Genomic DNA, 22,877 nt, shown 5'->3' on the forward strand with positions numbered 1-22,877 from the left:
ACTTTCACTTCATTGGTTGCATAACTGTGCTTTAGTCAACACTGAATTTATTTTTTCTCTCATACAATAGAACCTTTAAAATATTTTTTTTCCCTCCCCAGATATTCCCTGAAAAATACCCTAACTTGAGCTTGGCAAAGAAACTACATCAGTGAACATGTTGGCAAAAATCTTTACCAGCAAAATATTATCTGAAAAGTATCCAACATTATAGAAATTAATTAATTTGCCTGTAGATTTTCTATGTTTCTTTGTCTGGTTTTTATATTTGCAAGGGTCGTAGTTCCTTTAAATCTGTAAGTTCAGAACACCAGAGACTGTTTAGGACCTACTGAGAAAAATGGACAGAAAATGTGATAAGGAGAAATATAAGTGTAAGTAACATATGAGCAAAAGAAAAAAAAAAAGCCTTAAAGTCAATGTCTTCCAGTTACGGTTTATTAGACTGGAAAGAAATTGTACAGCTCAAAGATGGACAAAGGAAAAGGCCTGATACCGTTGGGCAGCTATGAAGACAGAAGAAATCTTGTCATAGTAGAGACCACTTTCTACATTTCACTGGAAAGAGAAGTAATTCCAAGAAAACAGTGTGTGTGCTGAGTGTGAACACTGCCTTTGGTTATCATTTGAATATGGCATGAAAATAAACCAAGAAACAAAGGAGTGACAGTATTCAAACAGATCTTTAATCATATCCATTCCATTACTGATTATAAGAAAAGTTTAATTTTATCTATTTCATTATTTTTCCTTTGAAAGCAACAACAATTTCTCTTGTTTTTTCTTGTCTGTAACACAGTTACGGGAAAATTCAAACTAGTTTCTTGTAATCTAACTATGGCATAGAAAATTAAAAAGATAAGGAGGCAAAGACACCTGAACTCTGAATGCATCAGAACCATTTCAGAGGCACTACCACTCTACAAAAACAATTCCATATTCACAAACTTAAGATGAGACCTCTGCTCTATGTTACAAGCTGGAGCCTAACCACTACCACATTGATGAAAATCTTGATTCCTTAAGACTATAGATTTTCCTTCTATAAAAAGCCAAAAGTAAACAAGCATTCATACTTACTAGAAGTATTTTTTTTTAAGAATCTATTATTTAGAGTCAAAAAGAGAAATTTTTTCACTGTCCATGGAGAAGTTCAAAGCAAGCAATTTAAAGATTATGGACTCTTTTCTTTAATCATTAGATACATCCATTTATTAACAGTTTGTACTGTTGGCTGTGTTGGAGTTAATTCATCATGACTCATACTGTGGGTGTTTTAGATTTATGAATCAAAACATTATGGATAATACGCCAGTGTTTTCAGCTATCACCAAAAAGTGCTTGCTCATGAGTAACTACAGACATCTACCCCAGAATGTGCTGAATCATCATATGGTGGACAGAAATATGAAAGATCTTTATGCTTTTTTAGAAAAAAAACTTGATGTAAAAATCGTTTCAGTACAACATCAAGCCTGATGGAATAGCGATAATGCCATCATTTAAGCAAGTCAGCTTTAAAAATTCAGTAAAAAAAATTTGTCTGCTATTTGAACATTACTTTTTCATTTATTGAATCTTAATTTCAAAATTTCATTTCTTAAGTCAAAATATTTTGAAAAAACTTCATAAAATGAATAATTATAACATTAATTAATAAATAAAAATATTTATCCAGCTTCTCAATAAGAAAAGGAAAGACAGTTTCTAATTCACTGGCAAAATATTTGGTTTAGAATTGATTATGATTGACTACCCTATTTCAAGACTCAGCGCATTGGCCCTTGTATCCAGAAAGGGATGCCTGGCCTTCCACTAAACTTCTTCTCTTTTATCTGTCTTTCTTGCATTTTATTCTTGTCTTGACAAGCTGAACACAAATACTATGAGCAGTGGTTGGTTCCCAGTTGATGTTGTGTGCCTGTGAAAATGTAGATGACATCAGAAGTATTCAAGCTCCTTAATCACTTTGACAGAAAATGCCAAGCTTGAGCAACCATAACAATGCATAAACTTTAAATCCAATATAAGCGGTCAACAGGAATTTCTAATCTCTACTTATTTGGATTCCATTATTATCATTATTACAGCATATAAATTAAGCACAAAATTGACAAAGGCTTGATACTTATGGGGGGAAAATTGTTGATTAAGTCATTCTAGTCGAGACTATCTTTCAAAGGTAAGGAGAAAGTACGTCAACTAGAAAATAATTTATTCCTTATATCATAGGTTTTCTCTTCTCCCCACCCAACATGCAAACATAAACACTATTTTCTATGCCATGAAACCTAAATAACATTTTTTTTTTTCATTTATGCTGCTGTGTAAGTTCCCCTTTACTAATAATTTACCAATTTGTTTGCAGTATACTAACACTTCCAGAAATGTATCACTGAAATTTAGCCTCTCTTCATGACTGTGCATGCATTCATTATTATTCTGTTGGTTCAAATTTATCAACCCCAACATAAAAATAACTTTTATTCATCTATTGCTCTGACTCAGCTTCTAAACCTTCTCTTCTGTAGGTGCATACATAAATGCTAAATTCATATTTTTTCTTATACCAAGGTAAGCATAGAAATAGTTTGGACACAAAAATTATGACACAGTGACTAAAAATTAATAAGAAGAAGCACAGAAACAATCCATAGATATTATACAATCAGCATCTGAAAGACATTTATGTTTTACTATCATACAATTTAGTATGAAAAAATAAAATATTTCAAATGCACAGTGATACGGATGTTTTCATGTGTAAAACTTTCCATACAGCACATACTCCTTAAGAAATTTCAAAAATATATACTCAAATAAATTAAAACTAATACAGATGCTTAAGTAACTATCCTACTTTTTAGAGATCTTGTTTTAACAGTTCTCAACAGAACTGAAAAGTAAATAATTTTGGAAGAATTCAGCTCAAACAATATTCTCTAGCTATTAAAAGCTAAGCTCCTAGTCAAAGCTACATAGATAGGCTACCCCTACAGTGAGTGGAGAGTGCTAGGAACCATTAGAAAGTGTTTCCTCTCAGTTATCTTAGCTATAATTTTAAAACCAGAACAACTGTTCTAAGGATATTCTGAGGATATGGTTCTTGTATAGGAAGGACATGTTGACTGTACTTCTATACATGGACTTAGTTTTATGAAATAAATCTGGTCTAAGTGTTCTAACTACATTTACATAATTTTGTAACCCAGGTATAACTTGGAAACTTGCATTGGTAAAAAAAAAATAAATCAATTATTAGACATTTGAACAGGTAAATGCTGATTTTAATTTTTACCCAGGTTTCCTAATCTATTAATCAAAATAAGAAGAGTAAGCATTGTGCCCACAATTTGAATTGCTTTCAAACATAGAGTATGAAGTCCACTGATAGTTATAATACTAAATATATTACAAAAAAGTTAAAAAAAAAATTTACTAAGGAGATATGGAGGATATGAGAGTACATTAAAAAGTAAGAGGTGCATTACCATGCTTTTCCATGCTGTAAATCTGCAAGTCCATGGACAATGACTACACGTACAAGCAAATGAAAGCAGCTGACCACGTACCCACACACCTTGGAAGAGGTGCACTCCATACTCGTCGTCCACCACCAAGACAAATAACCTCTGAAGCTCCTTCTAAACGATATCCAGAAGAACAGGAGAATGTCAGAATATCTCCCACTCCAAAATTAAATCCTATTCTGTTACCAAATTGTGGGATCCCAGGATCTTCACAAGGTTCAAGATTATACTCTGAAAATAAGAGAGCAAGTCAGTTTGTACAAGTGAGAACACGTGTTCTACTAGTCATATTTGTAATCTTGCAGTCTGGTAATTTCTCTATATTTCCACCTATCAACACAGACTCCAGGTTTTAAAACAAAATGAATGTGTGAATGTTAAATGGACAATTATATTACATCAAAAAGTAAGACAAATTAATACATTCACAATGTTTTTAAGATACATAAACCAACATTATTTATCACTCTTGTAAGAGCCACAAATATCTCAGGTATATAAAACAAACTAAAACAATGGCACAGCACAACCCTAAATAACTGACACTTTGGATCATCTGGAACTTCAGTAGCTGAAATTAGACTAGTTCTGTTTCCTCCCCTCACTTGATAAAGTATCTTACAGTTAGTTTACTGCTATCTTATTTATCCTGTAGCAGAAATGTGTCCTCTGCCTCTACAGAGACAGGTTTGCTTGCTTTGAAATTATTGTGCTTAGGAAACAGCTTATATAATTTAATTATTCAGTATATGTATTCACTAAAATCACTTCATTTTTTAACCTTTTTTTTCTTTATATAAAATACAGAAAAAAACCAACCAAACAAACAAAAAAAACCCAAACCAAACCATCAACTTTTTCAGGAGCCAGGTATTATAGGTATGTCCTTACCAGAGAAAGAAATATTAAATCCTTCATACGATATTGAAAAATCTGAAATAAAGCGCAATTGAGCCCGGAAATTTCCATAGAGACCAGCATTGATTGGTGAAGGAAGCTCTGAGCCAGTCAGACGTGCTAATGGCTGTGTGAAACTGCCATTCTCTGTTATTAGTAAGTAGTCATGGTGATCCTCCAGGTGAAAGGTGTAGAAGGTGAACTGCACTCCTATTAGAAAAAGTAGAATTAGATTTACATATCACCCTATTAACATCAATGTAATTCAGCTAAGGTTAAAATTCATGCATTTCATTATTGTATTGTTCAGAAAATTAGGATAATCTGAATTTTCTAAAAATTAGCATCTCTCCAGATTTTAGAGTTAAAAAATCTTTGCAAGAGGTCTTTTTGTTTTGACACCACTTTCACTTTTGCCTTTAGCTGCAAAATACGGATGTTTGATTTCTAGAATTCAGAGATGTATGCTTGAATTTTTGTGTAAAATCCAATGATGCACTATGTATGCTCAAAACTACAAACTGTTTATGGTGGAATGGGAAAGATTAACCTTATTTCTTGCAGTCATCAGTATCCTTGCACAGCAGCAGTGAAAGGAAAGGTTATAAAATATATTACATTATATTCTAATGGCACTTACAGTAGCAGCAGCACTTTCACCTAAAAAAGGGAGGTCTCTTAATAAGATGTGGCATATGTCAACAGTATGAGTTTTTGCCAACTATCAGACATAAATCACACATTTAGAAAGGAAGATATATCATAATAACACAATAGCAATAAAGAGACTTAAAGATCAAGACACACGATTAAATCACTTTTGCATTTTTAACTGACAATCTAACCATGATCTCCGAGCAGAATGCACAGAAAAGCCAAGAAAAAGAAACAGGGGAATCCATTAGCTAGTTTAAATGATTACTGAGACCTCAAGTGTAATATCGTTTTCAGTTTTATCATGACAGTTATAAACCAATGATTCAGGCTCTGTCAAACATATCTGATGATGTTATACTTAGTAAGATCCATTCATGTGATTGCAGATTAACATGGTAGATGAAGATCTTTGGGTACTCTCATGTACAACAGATTTTTAATATCAGACATAATTTAATTAAAAAGCAAACAAATATTTCCCCTGCCTACAATCCTCAACACTGCACCACTCTCACTCCTCCCACTACCACCAGCTCCCAGCTGCCCAAACAGGGTAGCAAAACCCAAGCTATATATACTGTGCTTGACTCAGTTGTCTAAGCACAGAAATCTCAGGACTTCACATGCAGCTTTAGAAGCTCTCAGCACAATTGTCTTATAGTGGTTTTTTTACAGTATTTTTGAGGTTATCTGAATTGCATTAAATATTTACGTTAATGCAACTCAATCACACCTAAGAAATACAGCTTGTAAGGGTATCTGGAATACAAGGACACTTGGTTTATGAACATAGCCAAGGACCTCTCAGTACAGGAAGCAAAGACAAGAAATGAGGGAAGTAATGAATGGTATACACTCATGCGTAAGCTTTAATGAGCAGGATTTAGTGGAGATACTAACAAAGACCAGAATTCTTCAGTTTCTGACTGATGAGAAATTAAATGTATCACTGTAATCTTAAAGTTCTTCAATCAGAACTTAGTAAGTAATTACAATGGGGGAAAGAATATTGCCTTCAGTCTCATAAAAATTAGAATACTGTGGACTATTACAGGGAATTTGTGAGATTACGTAAAAGTGAAGATGAGACTTTTTTTTTAAATGGAAGTCAGAGACTGCGAAACTTTTTGTGGTAGGTTGAGGGCCAAAGGAAGATAACGGTGTGGATCATGCTAGTTAAGAGAGAAAAAAGTGTGGAAATAGAGATAGGGTTAATCCTCTCTCACTAATCCCTGCACCTAACCACTGTAGCCTGTCCTCTATTACTTTCTGTTCCTGACTGGTGTGCAAGTGTGTCTTCTGTCCAGAGTGTGAGCACGTGTGTGACCACTAGTGAACATTAGTATGGATTGCCTGGTGAGCAGAATGAGATCAGGGCCAGCTGGAAAAAGGGCCATCGGTCACAGGGTGGGCAGCACGTGGTAGGAGTGGGATCTGGGGTCCAGCTCCTAGGTCAGGATATGGAAGGTTGTAGGAGCACATGCATGTGCGTGTGTGAGTCTGTGTCACTTCTGGCAAACTCCTTTTCCCATCGACCCAAACACAGAAACAGGATTTGGTAGCCTGTGGTTTTCATGTCCGTTTCAGGGCTGTTGGTGTTTCTGTGGGTGCCAATATGACTCTTGTCTCTATCCGTGTTAGTCTGTGTGACCAGCCATCCATACATATGTAGATATTGGCGTCTTTGGAATACATGTTTAGTTTTGTGATCAGCTGGACATACAGCTGGGAGCAATGAGAGAAATCCCTTGGATCTTGGAGACCTCTACCTATCTACGGAGACCTTTTAAAGAGATGGAAGAACTATTCATCCTTTTCAAGTAGACATCTTCTCTTCTTATAACTCCACACACATCACATACTCCACCAGACCCCGAAAAACACATCCTTACTTAGTAGAACTGATATAGAAATTACCAGATGGGATTGCATTTTCTGCTTAGGAAAAATTAAGTTATCAAAAAAACTTGTTCTGGATTTAAAAAAATTCTTAATTTACTAATTACATGAGCAAAGCCATTCATCTGATTTGATCACCCTTTTTATTCTCCCAGATTGTGTGACAATAAATTGGCAAAAATCACACACAGAATTTTGGAATTGAGATTAGGTTGCATATCTTTTGAGCTAATGTATATAAATTTAGATTTGGAATTGATAAACTCTTAAATGTCTGGGGGTTTTTAACTTATTTTTATATAGGATCGGTGCTGATCCTACATGAAAAGAGAGCTCTTAAAAAACCCTGAGATATATACAGAATGAGAGGTCATATTTGTTGTGTGTGTTGCACTTCAAGTTAATTTTGGCCTCCTTTATGCATGCAAGTATACTGCCACAACAAAATCAGAAATGCCAAAGAAAATTTCATGGTAGTAACCCAAAATAATGAAATTCCTGTGAATCACAGCTGAGCTTCACTGAGTATTGTTCAAACACCACACTCAAGGTTTAACTCAAGGCAATGTTTCAATCAATTTTCCACATTGCCATGACATTTCTAAGCAAAACCCAAAGGTATATCCCAGCAGTAGCAGTACAAATTATTTTTCTTTAGAAAATATTCTAATCACATTAATATATGCTGTGTGACAGATTGTGTCTTCTCCTGGGAAGAATTTTAAAAGATTTGCTCAGGTACATTCCTTCTTATTCTGCCTCACGTGCCCCTTTCTTTATAAGGGGAATATTTAAAATCTGAAATGAAGACAGGAAGACATAACACTCTAAAATGTCACTTCTCAGTATTACAATCCAACTGTTGGGGGATGGGTAAATTAACTGTTCTACTAATAAATGGTATAAAACATACCACTGATACTCTACAGATTTCATTTCACCATATATTGAATTGCCTGTTAATTGCAGACAAAATGTAATAATTATTGCCATGATAGATGTTTCCTTTCCTCTTCATAAATAATAGCAATTAACAAAATATTAACTGTATTTAAAACACGTTCCATTCTCTAGCTAACAAATTTTAAAAAAATAAAAGAAAATTATATCAAATTTTAATGGACACTCAAGAATCATCATGTCTGTCCACATGAACACAAATGAAAAATCATTTCAGAATTCTAAAACTTTAGATACATTTGTAAAAGAAAAACTAAAGCCACACATACTTATATTGCATATTATGTTATTTAGAACAGCATATACAAACACAGAAACTGTTTTTCCTAGCAATACATCATATCCAGATGTCAAATACATATTTTAACTAAATCTATGCATTTAAATGCCTGCTATTATGTAATAGAAGCAAATAGTTGTAACATAAAGATGTTTCCAGCTATTCTTTGAGCAACATAAATCAAAATGCCTAAGTCAAATTGCAACATTGCATTCATACTTCATGTTTTTCCTAAACATTTTCCTTAACATTTCCATATGACAATGTAAAACTCACAGAATCATAGATCATCCAGGTTGGAAAAGACCTCTAAGATCATTGAGTCCAACTTCTAACCCAGCACTGCAAAGTCCAACCCTAAGCCATGTCCTTCATGTCCCACATCTACATGCCTTTCAAATACCTCCAGGGATGCCACTTCCCTAAGCAGCCTGTTCCAAGGCTTGATAACCCCTCCCATGAAGAAATCTTTTCCCAGTGTCCAATGTTTAGCACTTTAATATCTTTCTTGTAGTGAGGGGCCCGAAACTGAACGCAGGATTTGAGGTGTGTCCTCAATAGTGCTGAGTACAGGGGGACAAATACTGCCCTGGTCCTGCTGGGACACATCACTAATACAAGCCAGGATGCCATTGGCCTTCTTGGCCACCTGGGCACACTGCTGGATCATGTGCAGCCACTGCCAACCAGCACCCCCAGGTCCCTTTTCCACTGAGCAGCTTTCCAGCCACTCTGCCCCCAGTCTGGATATTGCATGAGACTGAATGAAACAAGAATGCAATTGTATCAATACTGGTGTGTGTATATATATCTATGTGCTTATAGATGTACTATTACTGTCTTTCCCTGTATATTTTATTTCTGTAATTTATATATGGTTGGGGTTTTTAACAGCTTCGCATAAAATGTTACAATGTTGAGAATTCCAGCTTTTATTAATCTCAACTTTTAAGTACTTCTCTAGCTGAGGTTTTAAAAAAAAAAAAAAAGTAAAACAAAAAAAAAGTAACTCAATTAAAAAAAAAAAAAATCCCAAATTTTTTTCATAATCCCATTTTCAATTTAAGAAAAATCAAAATGTTAATAAATTGTCTTAAAAGAATCCTGAAAAATGTGGCTTAATCTGAGCTTATGTTTACTGTAGAATTCACAAAATTTTCTGGCATGAATTACTCCATGAAGCTAAACTCTTATCCTTCTGTGCTACTTGTCTTCAATTCTCAGATTATAAAGTTTGTGTTGGTTAACCAATGGCTTTTCAGACAGGCTGCAGGCTAAATGACTACAGATCTAACAGTTTCTTTACACTTTCCATAAGTCTTTCTTGCTTATCCAGAAGAATAAGAGATCCACAGTACCTTATATTCCTGTAACTCTAAAAGCCACGTATCATACCTAGAGGTAACAAGGGCAAATGTAGCATTTGATGTAGGATCAGTAATTTCAGGATGCTTTTTCACTGTGGATATTTAGAATCCAACTGACACAATGGCATCACTTGGTAGTAAGAGAGACTATGGAACAGCTGGAGCAATAATTTTGAGAGATACACTTTGCCACTTTAACACTTTAAGGAGTTTTAAATGGGACAACCAGTCAGAGTGATTTAACATCTAGATGAAGAACTATCACACTGTACAAAATGGAATAAGGGGATCACAGATCAGCACAATTCGCTGTATCAGTAGTCTTATTTTTATGCCATCAACAACTCTTACTTAGAGGAATACATCATCAGTATACTTTGCCACATTTTTCATGCCCCCTCAGAGAAAACTGATGAAATTCAGGATTGAACTTGTCTTTCTTCTTCTCCCTTTCATTCTTTTCCTTGTATTCTTTCCAGCATTAAAATGTAATTCTCCTTTTTGTGTTCTTACTAGCTTATTCCGTGCTCAGTTTCTCTTGTGGTGCCTACCTTTATTTTTGTCCTGTAACATTAAATCTTATACCTCTCTAGCTCTTTTCATGCATAGTACAAGAGTACTATGCAGTCACTCCCATATTTAAAATAAAACACCAACAAAAACCTAAAAGTATGACCCAACTCTTCTCATCTAGTACCAAACCCTTTCACCTGAAAGCAACTAGGACATATTGTTTCTAGGAAACTTTGCTTCCATTTGTGTCCTAAGTGTTTTTTAAGTTCTCAGAGAAGAGTTAAAAACCAGTATTACATCTTTTTCCCGAAATCTACCTTCAACAAATAACCACCTCTTTCTCAAAAGCCTCCCGGCCTTCAGCTTCTGTGATCAGTCATTATATAATTCTTTCTTATTGACTTTCCATTTTGTGGGAAGCATAAGGGCCTACTCCAGTTATGGAATTCTAGGAGCTACTGCAAAAAAAATAAATGAAACTACAAATCAGCAATGTAATTCTAAGTGCTTTGCTGCTAACCTAAGTCTGCATCTATAATACAGAATACTGGACTTATATATATTAAAAAAAACACAAGGTGGAAGTAGAGAAAAGGATTTATTTACCTTTGCCATGAGTAACATCCACAGTCCATGTGCAATTCAGTGAATTTGGATATAGATCAGGATAACCCGGTGATAAAATTGTTCCACTAGGTCCTCTAACATCTCCACCACATAAAGCTAGAAAAAACAAAGAAAATAATAATAATAATAATAATAATAATAATAATAATAAATGATGAATAGAAAAGTTACATATGAGGAAAAATGGAAAAAACCAAATTTTTAAAAAATTCTGATTTCAAAATGACTTAAAAGTAGTTGCTCAAATGATTTAGCAATTTCAGATAGAACTACAGGTCATTTTTACACAATATAAAAAGAAATGTAATCAATTAATAAATAATATGTGTTTAATAGACACAAGAAAATGGAAATGAAGTTTCCTTGGCTGTTTTTTCATGTTTTCTGGAGACTATGAAAGTCTTAAGGTCAGTAGAGATGAAAGCAGAAAAGATAGAGCCAAACAATATCACTTGAGCCAGAAGCCAAGGTTGGAGATTGAAAATGGCATATAATGGATCTCACCACTGAAGATTTACTTAATTAAAATATTTTTGCAGGGAAGCATGACATGCTTTCTTGTATATAATTATTGGATATGCATTTATATCTATAATGAAAGTGATAATGACAAGTGCCAATATAAGAACAAGCTTTTACATAGTTTCAATAGAAACTTCATAAAAATAATTGGTAATTGAGCAACACAAAAATTAAATTACAGCTTGAATTAATGCAAAATACAAAAACTAGTCATTACAACACTGGCAAAAATAACTTCACAATTCACCATTACAGTTTAACGGTTGATTTTCCATTGCAGAGCTTTTGAAATACAAAATTAATGAGCAATTTTTAGTAATGAAGAGTCTCATATCTTAGAATTATCATATATCAATAACAGTGATTAATATTCACTACCAAGCAAGTTATTACATCATAGTTCTCTGAATATAGATTATCTTAGAAAGGTATATATTATAAGACAAATGACGAGTTCTAATTTTTTTTTGTTAAGATTAAAAATATCTATTCCTTTTATTTTTCTTGGCCTAATTATACGCATTACCAAAATTATTCTGTAGAAATGTTTTAGGATAAAGAAAAACAGTGAACTATGTTACTGTCACCAGTAGGTCAAATAATATAGACTGTTTTAGTAAAACTGATTGCAGTTCTTCATATGAGCAGTCCTTCCAAAGTATTTAACACAGTCTCTTCCTTTCCAGCCATAAGTAGTCAAACAATGTCCTTTCAGAATTTTTATTGGTGTCAGCCATAGTTTCTTTGAGCCCTCACCTTAATCTAAGCCAGTATTCAGCATTCCTGTATTTAACAGTAAGATTTTCTCTTTAGCAGACATTAAAGCTCTTGAAAGGCAGTTTTAGAGATATGCAAGTGGTAGCTACTTTTCTGTAATTCCAGTTGATACAACCATCAATCCCTTTTCTCCTAGCTGTATAAACTGTCATTCACCTATTTATTGCTCGTGTCTGTGCTTCTCACCCTGTTGCCACAGCAATGAGAATGAGGGAAGGACCCTGGCACAGGCTGGAGGAGCAATGCCTCTTTCTGAGAGATGCTGCCCTACCTGAACTAGCTGGTTTAACCTGCTCCTACTCCTTCTGTAACATCAAAGCAACTGCTAGTGCAGCACTCAACAGTATGAATTGTAAAGGTGAGAGAAGTTTAGCCTTTCAGTATGTGCTCAAACATCTACATATTTCTTCAGGAGAAAGGTGTTGTGTAATTTGTTACATCATGCTGTTTCTTCTGCTATATCTTGATATTTATTCTACTTATGGTAATTTCTGCTACACATTGGTGGGTAAATGATGGGAGTTATACCCATTTTTGCCTTTGCTATTAATGTTACATATTTGAGAATGAATATGTTGATATGTCATCATTTTCTGCTTGTAGATGTACATTCAAAACTGATTTGAGGGCAAGCCAGACAGTGAATCAAGAGAATGTCTAGAATGTACCTTCTGTCTACCCTGTACCTAAGCAGACATTTGTCTCAATGAGATACATGCCTTTTTCACAAAATTTTAGTAGCACTGTGGAATGTTTTCACAAAGATCAATAATTTTTCATAATGAGGTTATGGCACTGCATGCCATCACTCTCCCTAGGGCACTGATTGAAAAGAAGTATACATGCAATTACAGTTTTCTTATAAATCAGAAATGGAAATTCATCCTGCATTCTAGGATGAAGACTTCTTTATTTTGCCTTAAGTTTGTTTGGTTGTTCTAACTCACTATATTTCTGTTTTAAACACGTTTACTTGTCTGGATAGCCTCATGATTGTTTTCTATGTACTGTTTCTCTTGCCAGCATTCTAGAATTTTTGCCCTAGTTGTAAGCTGAAAATTTACAAATCCAGTACCATAGGCTGAAATAGGACATTCTAGGACCACAATTGCCCAATTTCTTTATTGTTGCCACAGGCAAATAACTTACATCCATATTAATTTTCCTCCTCACTTCTGATGAAGAGACAGTGAAGGTAAACACTGCCCACTTATCACCTGATCTTGCTATATTTAGACATTAGCAAAACAGAATCATGGCTGTGACAGCATGTTACTGGAGCTTCTGATGGTAACTATCTATTTTGTCTATTAAATAAGAAAATCAGTTTTTATAAACATGGGAAATAGACCAAACAAAAATATATTTTACAGTGGGTGTTTGGAAAACCTTTCAGGAATGCAAATGGTGATAAAACATCCATGGCATGTCATCAGACACTCAGTGTAACTCTGTGAAGGCTAGCAGATGGCAAAAAAAGGCATCAAGGACCCAGCATTTTAGAAAATAAAGCCAAGTTGACAAATAGAAATAGAAAATGTGCACTGGCCCTGATAAGATGGCAAACAGCCCAAGCATATAATATCAGTACTAGTATCGGGTTGTTTCAGAGTGCAAAGGAAAACAGAAAGACATGAAAATAAACACAGAAACAGCAAATGATAAACATATATATTTCCATATTCTACAAGAAACCTTTCTTTCACTTTATCTGATTATACAGCAAAAGTAGAATGAATTCTTGAGCAAATAACTGAGGCACTATTTTGGAGTTCTTATGTGGAAAATGGAATATTGTGTTGTTAACACACTAACTAATAATTTCTTTTTTATGCAAGCAGAGAAGCTGAACTAAGATATGTCTAATTTTTTGCCTCCACTACAATGTTTTCTAAATAAGGAGAAAAAAGCCCTAAAATAATAATAATAATAATAATTAAAACAAACAAACAAACAAACATAACCAAAAAAAAGCCACAAAAAATAAAGAGAAGAAAATATAAAAGGGACTATGAAATACAGATAAGTACATAGAAATACATTAAAAAGTACTTCTACACCACTGTAGTGATCAGAAATGATGTGGCAATTTAATAAGCAAGTCTTGGATAACTATGAATGAAGATTCTAATTTAATAGTGGAGTTCAGTGACTACATCAGTTGTTCAGCTGAAATAAATCCTTACAATGTTGCATTGATTACTTACACTTTCTGTTGTTGTAAATTATTTTGCTCAGTAACATGATCAATCACAAAAAAGAGTAACAGCAAGCAAGCCTAGCTTAGAAAATGGCCCTATATAGATGGAAAATAATTTTTGGCCCAAACAGGTTCAGAAACTTTAGTCTGACTACTCATAAATGTCTCATTGGGAGACACATAGGCCATGCTTCATCCCTCAAATACATGAAAAATTGTAGTGAAAACACTTGACTTGTGTCATTCATAAAATTGCAAAATTCCATTTCAGGCCATATTTTATGCTACTATAAAACTGCTAAAGGAAACCAATCTTGCAATACTAGAAATAGTCTTACAATCTCTAGCCTAAATTTATTTATGATCTATTTTTACCCATTTATTCTTCTTCTAAACTGTCATTATTTCCTCTTCAGGTTTCAATTTGGAAAGCTGGCAAACTGCATAAGAATCTATGATTCTGGATCTTTTAAGTGAGACAGGTTTTCTTAATCTACTTCTGTAAGTTACATTTTCCATCTCTATGACCACTATTACAAATTGCAAGTTCTTACCAGTCTGTCTTGTCTTGGCAGTTATATTACAGAAACATATTGCTGGGACACCTCACATTAGATTATGACATTTTTGTTCATAGATGTTTGGGATTTTTTTTTCCATTCTACTTTCACATATCCTCTCTTCCTTGGGTCATGCTGTATAGCTAGCTTAAAACTTATCCACAGAAAACCCTCTTAAATTTTGCTTTTTATACCATGAAATAAAACTCAACAATTATGTTCTCTGACACCTGAGATCTATGAATACAATTCACCATCTATTTAAATTTATTTTTTTTGAAAAATACCAGTCAGTCTCAGAATTTGTAGAGTATAGTAATAATATGAAATTTCAAGAAACCTGGATGTGAGAAGAAGGGGGTCATCATATCCAAAAAGGACAGAAAACTATCAAGAGAATGTATGAGTTATTTTAGTAAAACAGGTGAAAATAATAAAGATATATATAAAAATAGGTACAAACATATAGAAATGCATTTATCCATGTATTTCTACAAATGGTGTTAAAAAGTAATGGCGTAAAAAAAAATAAAGCCATAATATTTTATATTTTTAGTCTAATTGAAGATATCTTGGAAATTAACATTTTCCACATTTTCCACATTTTCAATTTATATCAAGTATCATTTTCTTATATAAAGAGTTTTCAAGAGACTAGCCATGGATTACCAAACACAACTTAGACACTAACATACAATGAAATATTTCAATTTCCTCAGAAAAGAGAAAATACTCATAAGAAGAGTATTTTCAAAAAAACCCCCAACTTTTTTCAGTAAGTTCAGTTTGTTGTAAGTACAAATAACTGAAAACTCTTTGTTTTTCAGAGGTGATGGGAAGAGAAAACACACAATTTTAATTGATTAGTAATAACGATTAGTTTTGGGTTTCAAGTATCATTGAAAAAGACTAATAACATATTCTAGTTCAGATAGAATCACAGAGAAACAAAAAGCAAAACCTATTTATACGTAAATGTGTTTGTGTATATATAACTCCAGATACAAATATATATGTGCACAAACACACAGAGGTCTCATTACATTCATTTGCTTAATTAACTCTCACTTCCAACTAAAAATGTAATTCTAGGGTGTTTTTCATTTATTGTGCAATTCGATAATAAAAGTGACATATAGAACATAGTTTAAGATTATTGAAACAGTGAATTAGATTTTGAATCTTGCATACCGTACTTCCTAGACCAAGAAACTTGAGCATTTGTCTTCCCTAATTACAGAAGATGCAATCTTACAAGAGGATGGAGTTCAGTAGTGGTAAATTACCAATATGGACATCAAATTATCATAATCAGCTTCTAGAAAGAAATCTTGGACTTGAGTTATAATACACAAGAGATTATCTTAATAGAAACTAGTGTAGCCTAGATTACTCACAATATATACTTGTATTTTTACCCTCTTACTTAAATCTACAATAGACCAAGATATGTTATCCATTTCCAGTTTTGACCTCTACCACATTGAATATTTGCAGCAGGCTTTCTAACAGCTGTATTTTAATAGAAGTATTATTTTTATCTTAGACATATCAACAGAAATTACATAACATCTCTTCTCTGCCATATTTCCTAAATAAGTTCCTCATGGTACTGCATAAGTCAAATTTCTTAATTTGTTTGGGCATCTAGGGGTTTCCAATATAAACATTAAATGTTTTCTATCTTGCTTGAATATTTTTCATTCTATTTATTAATTTTCTTAGGTAAATGAAGATCAGGTGGAATTATAATTTTTTTTATTTTTTTTTATTTTTTTATTTTTTTTTTAATTCAAATATTGAATAAGTATTATTATCTATTAGAATTCAATTTCATGTTATGATGAAGGGAATAAAGAGCTCTTTACACTCTTAATTAGGTATCTAACTTTTACATTATTTTACCTGTAATTTTTAATGAGATTAATACAATAATTCATATATTGAGTAAAATAGGTTTTCTCATATCTATTCAAAGCTTAAAAGCAAAATTCTCTTATAATATTCATACAGAAAGGACATGATAAGACAAAATTTTTAGTGAAGAATCGGAAGGTGATTACAATCAAGAAATTCAGGGCTTTCCAGACACACGAGTTGTCATGATCTGTCTGCATAAATATCAGGGTCTGTCTCCATATCACTATGTGATGCAATTATAAAAAAGAGATGCAATTATCAAAAAGAACAATCAAAATAGAATTCTGCTTCTCAGAAACCATCAGAGTAACATATTGAATGAGCGGTAGGAGCGACTGATGTGTTTATTGAGGTCATGATTAATACAAACTCATGCTCGCAGTTTATGCTAAGAACAGAACATTTAGAAAATGTCCTTTTTTTCCTGAGGGTGCAAGGACTCTGAATCCTATTAAAAACATTCTACCAGAGAAGAAAATCAGCAATGAAGTTAAAATTATTTCAACCATTAATTGATTGAATTTGGTAGAATAAATGTACTTAATCCTACCTTCAGAGCATATTTATTGAATGGACAATTGCCATTTAGCAATGTGCTCTGGATAAAAAAACCACCTCATTTACTTAATGAATTGCATGCTAGTTCAGCATCTTTAAGAAAAAAATTATGACAATGTGTACGTTTATTAACAACAGAGCACAGTATTCATAGCGAGTGTGTTAATACTGGTTTTTTTCACCTTATTACCATCTAGTGCCTATCACCATGAGAAAACACATCCTAATTTTATGGCCTATTCAGCAAAGTATAGTCCCCTTGACTGCAAACTGCAGGAACCCTGTAATTCTTCATTTCAAAGCCTGAGTGAGATGCAGAATTTCTTAGGAAATGGGCTTGCATAATTACAGAGTGTCATTTTCAGGAAAGTGATTATTCACATCCCTTTTTACCACCACAAATCTTAAGTATCATTATATACTGACACTTTCAACTTACTGAAATATAAAAAACCAAAGAATTTCCTATTCAAGCAAACTGAAGACCAAGAAAATCCTTACCATTTTTTAAAGAAAGAAATATATTGAAAATGAATAGATTTCCATATGGCAAATCACACATGGATCAGTGAACTTCTTCATCAGTCTTCATTCAGATTCATCTTTTTCTTTCTAAATGAGTGTCCTGAGACACTAAGAACTGTTTTAGAAGAATATACTATCATGTGCATTCTGTAGCTCATAAAAGTTCAGGAGACTTTTTTTGTTAAATACTACCCTAGAATTAAATGGTAATACTATTCCTGACAGAATTTTCACCATCAGAAAAACGTGTGCCATGCTCCAAGCAAGAAAATTATTTCAAGAAGTAAACATCTCAAACAACACAACTTAATGAACATTACAATCTACTTTCTTAATATTACATATAATTGATATCACCCTAAGTGGGAAAACATTAAAATGAACAATTCAGATTACATGAGATGACTGAAAATATTAGATAATTTTTCAAGCAGAATTTTTATTGATATGTTGGAAACCTGTTACTCAATCCCACTTTTGCCTGGTTTAATAATCATATGCTTACTGATCAGGTATAATGTGGCCCTAATAAATTCCTATAGTGATTAAAAGGTGTGAAGTTCTGTTACCAACCTAGGAACACAGTGATCAGCATCAAAGAGGAGGAAATGCTGGTCTCGAGTCATGTTTTGTATGTCAGCACACCTGTGTCCATAGATGGGTACTCAAACACAAATATTTGTAGTTTGTAATGAGTGATTTACAAGCAGATATACATTAACTCTGCAATCAGCACACAGCAACATATTTTTAGATAGACATATCTTCAGTAATCTGCAGAGCTAAATAACTGTATATCATTCTCTGCTTTAATGGTTATATGTCTCATCACAGAGTTATATAACATTTGTTTCCTCTAAGTATTCTTTTTGCCTTAAAACAGAGGTTTTCCAAGCTCCAACACTTAACTCATTGTAGTTACTAATAGTTTAGTAAAATCAGTATATTTTAAGGTACTCTATATTTAATCCATTCATCCTTACCATCACAAGTTGGGAGGGGGTGACTCCACCAGTGATTTTTTTCACATAGCAAAGGCTCCTCATGACTCAGCCTATAACCTGGATCACAACTAAATGAGACAGTGGAACCTATAGAGAAGTCATGTCCATAACGACGTCCATGCACTGGTATGCCAGGATCCAAGCAAGAGTAAGTGTTAACGGTTACACCTAGATTAAAAAAAAAAGGAAAAAAAAAAGAAAACACAAAGAAAAAGTTAAATAAACAACCTATAGATTTTTTTAAATTCATTTAAGTAATTGATTGTGCTGTGAGTGGGGGTGAAGGCATCATTATCATGCATTTACAGTGAATTATCTTTGCACTCTTTCTCTCTGTTACCATTATAAGATACTATAGATAACAACTTGCATCAGTAACATTAAGTGATTTTGTACCTCATGCTGATGTTGAAAAGCTTTGATGATCACTCAAAATCCTGATTTCCAGCCTTTATTTTTTCTGAATCAAAATTTTTTATCATAGCTAAAGTAATTTTCATTTCTTTTGATATTGATCCTTGAAATATTTACATAGATAAATTATTTACATAAATAACTTTCATACCTAGTGCTATTTGATATATGAGACATTGAGAAGACAAAGAATGGCAGAAAATAGAGTAAAGAGAAGTTGACTTGATAAAGGAAATTTCAATGTGTGCTAAAATATTAAACCTTTTAGATTATTTCCCAGTGAGAAGTTCACATAAAAAGTTCATACAAAGAAGTTCATTATAAAATAATCATGAGAAAAAAAACACTAGGAATAATACTGAAGTACAAAAATTATAAGAAGTATTCAGTGTTAAATTTTTTATGGGTTTTATTCTTTTCATTCCTACAGAGAAGTCATAAAATATCCTTCCTTACAAAGAAATTGTGTGAAAAGAAATAATTAGCATAAAAGATAAGAACATATAAAAGACCTCAGCTTTCTCTACGATATATGAAGGGAGAAATGATGAGGAGGGGACCATTAGTTATTATTATTCCCAAAAGGGAAATCAGAATTGGGTTGTCCTGGATAATGGAAAATGAGAAATCAGTAAGAATTAAGAAAAAATAAAATTAATATTAGATGTCTGTGTATAAACATGGGCTATTAAACAGAAAAGCAACCACTGAAAATTGTTTATTTTGTGTACAAATGGTAAGAATGCATATTTTCAATGTTCTTTGATATCATAACTTTAAATTTTATTTTCCACTAGTGTATAATGCTAAAAAACCTGAAAACTGTTTGGTGGTAGTTCCAACAAGTTGGTGTATGAAACAGAAATGGACAGACAACAATGTGCTTATGACCTTTACTAAGCAAATCAGATAGTGATTCCAGTAGAAATATTATTTCTCTTAAAAATTTTAATTATTTCAACAAAAGTTATATTTAGAAATGCAAAAAGTAAATTGAATTAGGACATATAAAATTAAATGAATTTTAAGAATTCATAAAGTATGAAATCTTACATATACTTTCTTCAGTGTCATTTGTATTACTCTAATAAGGGCAAAAGAATACTTCTATATCAGAAAAAAATCACATAGGCAGGTTTTTACAACCCTTAAAATCCATAAGCAAGCAATTCCATAGCTTGATTTTCAGCTCATTAGTGTAAAGTGCATTTCGCCTTACCTTCAGTCAGAGCTGCAGATACATCAATCAGAACAGTAATTCAGTTATTTGCTTAGATTTCCATAATCTTCCTAATCTCATGCAGTTTTACACACACAAAAATGTATTGCATAAAATATAAGAATATCAAACCTTAAAACAGCATCCAGAAGAAAGGCATTTGCTTCCCATTCTCATCTTTTGATTCTTAAAGCACAGAGTAGCACATCAATGACATTAAATTTTAAGTAAAATTAGTGGTCATCACTTTTGCAGTTTAACATCACTAAATCTTTCTCAGATTGAGAAATAACAGGAATTTACCAAAAATGACATCTGTAAATCTTTATATATTTATGACAAGAATAAACATTGAGAGGGAGGTGAAATCAAATAATACAGTACAGAATTACTTACTTTCATAGTGAATCTTGAATCCATTGTTAGAACGACTGTTATCAGTTGTAAAGAGAAGATAAATAAAATTGCTACTGCTAAACAGAAACTGGGGGACCTGTGTACCATTATAAGATCCCAGAAGTGGAGATAATAAGTTTGGTCCATCGTGAACTTCCAAAACATCATAATTGAGTTCAGTCTGAAATCTGGAATTGAGGAAACACCCAGAGGCACAAATTTAAAGAGACAGTTACAACAAATTCAATAACACCATATTTTAAAACTATGCTCCTTCCTTGATAATATTTTTTCTCCACATATCTATTTTACAATATCAATACAATAATATTAATTATCCTACATAATTAATATAATAATATAATTTCAGGTTAGTGGCTTAGCAAGATGAGAAATAAGTTTAAACTTCTTGAGCTGGTTTGTATTGCAGGAAAAAAAAATCCAGAAACACAGTTTGTTAATAAAGATTAATATTATTTACATATGATATTTTAAAACACAAAATTATGGGGTCTTTTTGAATAATTAAGTAAATTATATGGAAGATATGTTGATATATTCTTTTAGTTTACCTATTCTATATGGCACAAATATCATTAAGGTACTTTATATTATCAAAGAATCATACTCTTGAGTTTCTACTCTTAAAATCCTCTATAAGTAGCGATAGAATTATTTGAGTCTGCACTGAGACTCCAGTGGTTTTATGCCAGCTGAGATTCAGTTCAAAGTGGTGACAGAATTTATGGGGAAATAAAAAAGACAAACCCACAACTAAAAATCCTATTTAGAAAGTAAAAGAAAACAAGGCAAGTGTTTAAAGACAGCATGTGTGCTGTCCTTGTCAAGGAAAAGTTGAGTGTGACAGTGCTGCTAGATATCTCCTTGCTTGTCTTGTTTTAGATGCTATCAGCAATCCCAATGGTATTTTGACAGTGGTTTCTCTCTTTCTTGCTATGACAGACCTCAGACCAATCATACTGCTCTATAAGGAACTCTGGTGGATTATTGAAAAAACCCTTCTAGAATTAAAAAGCAACAATTAACAGCAGGATCTTACAAGCACCCTTCAGATATTCTTAATTCTCTCTCTGATTTACTTAGATGCCTAATTCAGCTTTGTGAAATTCATTCAAAGAACTGCATGACTAATGCCAATGCACTGAGGAAGTCAATATTTCAATATTTATGTCCCAAGAGTCTGAGCTTTAAGGTGTAAAGGAGTCTGGCAAAAGACGAGAAGACAAATTAAACCTCCAAAACATGTGTTTTCTTCTATCAGTGTTCTATTCATATGAAATAACATTTAAAAGAGCACAGAAATAAAGTAATAGAGAGTTACAGAAATGAAGTGGGATAATCCTAGAAGGAGGAGAACTGAATATTTTGTGTTCTGCTAGTTCCCACATGAACTCAAAGTGATATATTGCTAAAAACCAATAACATGCTTTTTCTAATATTTTTTCCCAGTAATCCATACAAAATAGAAGAAATCTTGGAAACAGATCATTTAGTCTTGTTCTGCTTTCTTAGTCCCTTTATCAAAAACGTACTTGAGACCGAAGGTGTAAAAAGGCATGGACCTTACAAATCTAATGCAGCCATCAGGCTAGTCAAGTCATACTGAAATTAAGTTGAATATCCAAAGACATAAAAGAAATCCTCTCATAAATACTTTGGGTTCAAAGACTACATACACCACAAACAGCAGAAAAATACAGTGATGAAAAAAATGAATAAACACCTGAGAAAAAAAAGTAAGAACCATTTTAGTGAGATGAACTGAAAGAAATTTGAAGGGGGGATTATGTACAATGGTTTTGCTTGGTCGTTTGGCTCAAAATCTGATCAATTTAAATTTAATTTGTAAGTGTGATGCTTATATAATTTTTTCCTCTCAATGCTCAACTTATCTGATACATGTCACCTATTTTTTTCTCTGGTGTGAGAAAACAGTAGGGGTTTACAGAAACGGAATAAGAATCATGTAAGACCGCTCCAATGTCCTTTCATCATTGCTAGGTGAGGTCTATTCTTATGGAGGACTCAGAA

General features: G+C 32.9%; 1 protein-coding gene across 4 annotated transcripts in view; it reads right to left on the reverse strand.

Annotated features, from left to right (window-relative positions):
- CSMD3 (CUB and Sushi multiple domains 3) overlaps positions 1-22,877 on the reverse strand; it is a 618,429-nt gene that overhangs the window by 215,958 nt on the left and 379,594 nt on the right. For all 4 annotated transcript variants that reach the window (XM_017806514.1, XM_017806517.1, XM_017806516.1 and 1 more), the window contains 5 exons: positions 20,826-21,013; positions 18,776-18,964; positions 10,710-10,826; positions 4,422-4,637; positions 3,573-3,761 (listed from right to left, as the gene is read on the reverse strand). In XM_017806514.1, coding sequence (XP_017662003.1) covers positions 3,573-3,761; positions 4,422-4,637; positions 10,710-10,826; positions 18,776-18,964; positions 20,826-21,013 — 899 coding nt within the window. The remainder of the gene's footprint in view (positions 1-3,572; positions 3,762-4,421; positions 4,638-10,709; positions 10,827-18,775; positions 18,965-20,825; positions 21,014-22,877) is intronic.

Source organism: Lepidothrix coronata, unplaced genomic scaffold (genome assembly GCF_001604755.1).
Source record: "Lepidothrix coronata isolate B3197 unplaced genomic scaffold, Lepidothrix_coronata-1.0 Scaffold15, whole genome shotgun sequence".
NCBI classification, from domain to species: domain Eukaryota; kingdom Metazoa; phylum Chordata; class Aves; order Passeriformes; family Pipridae; genus Lepidothrix; species Lepidothrix coronata.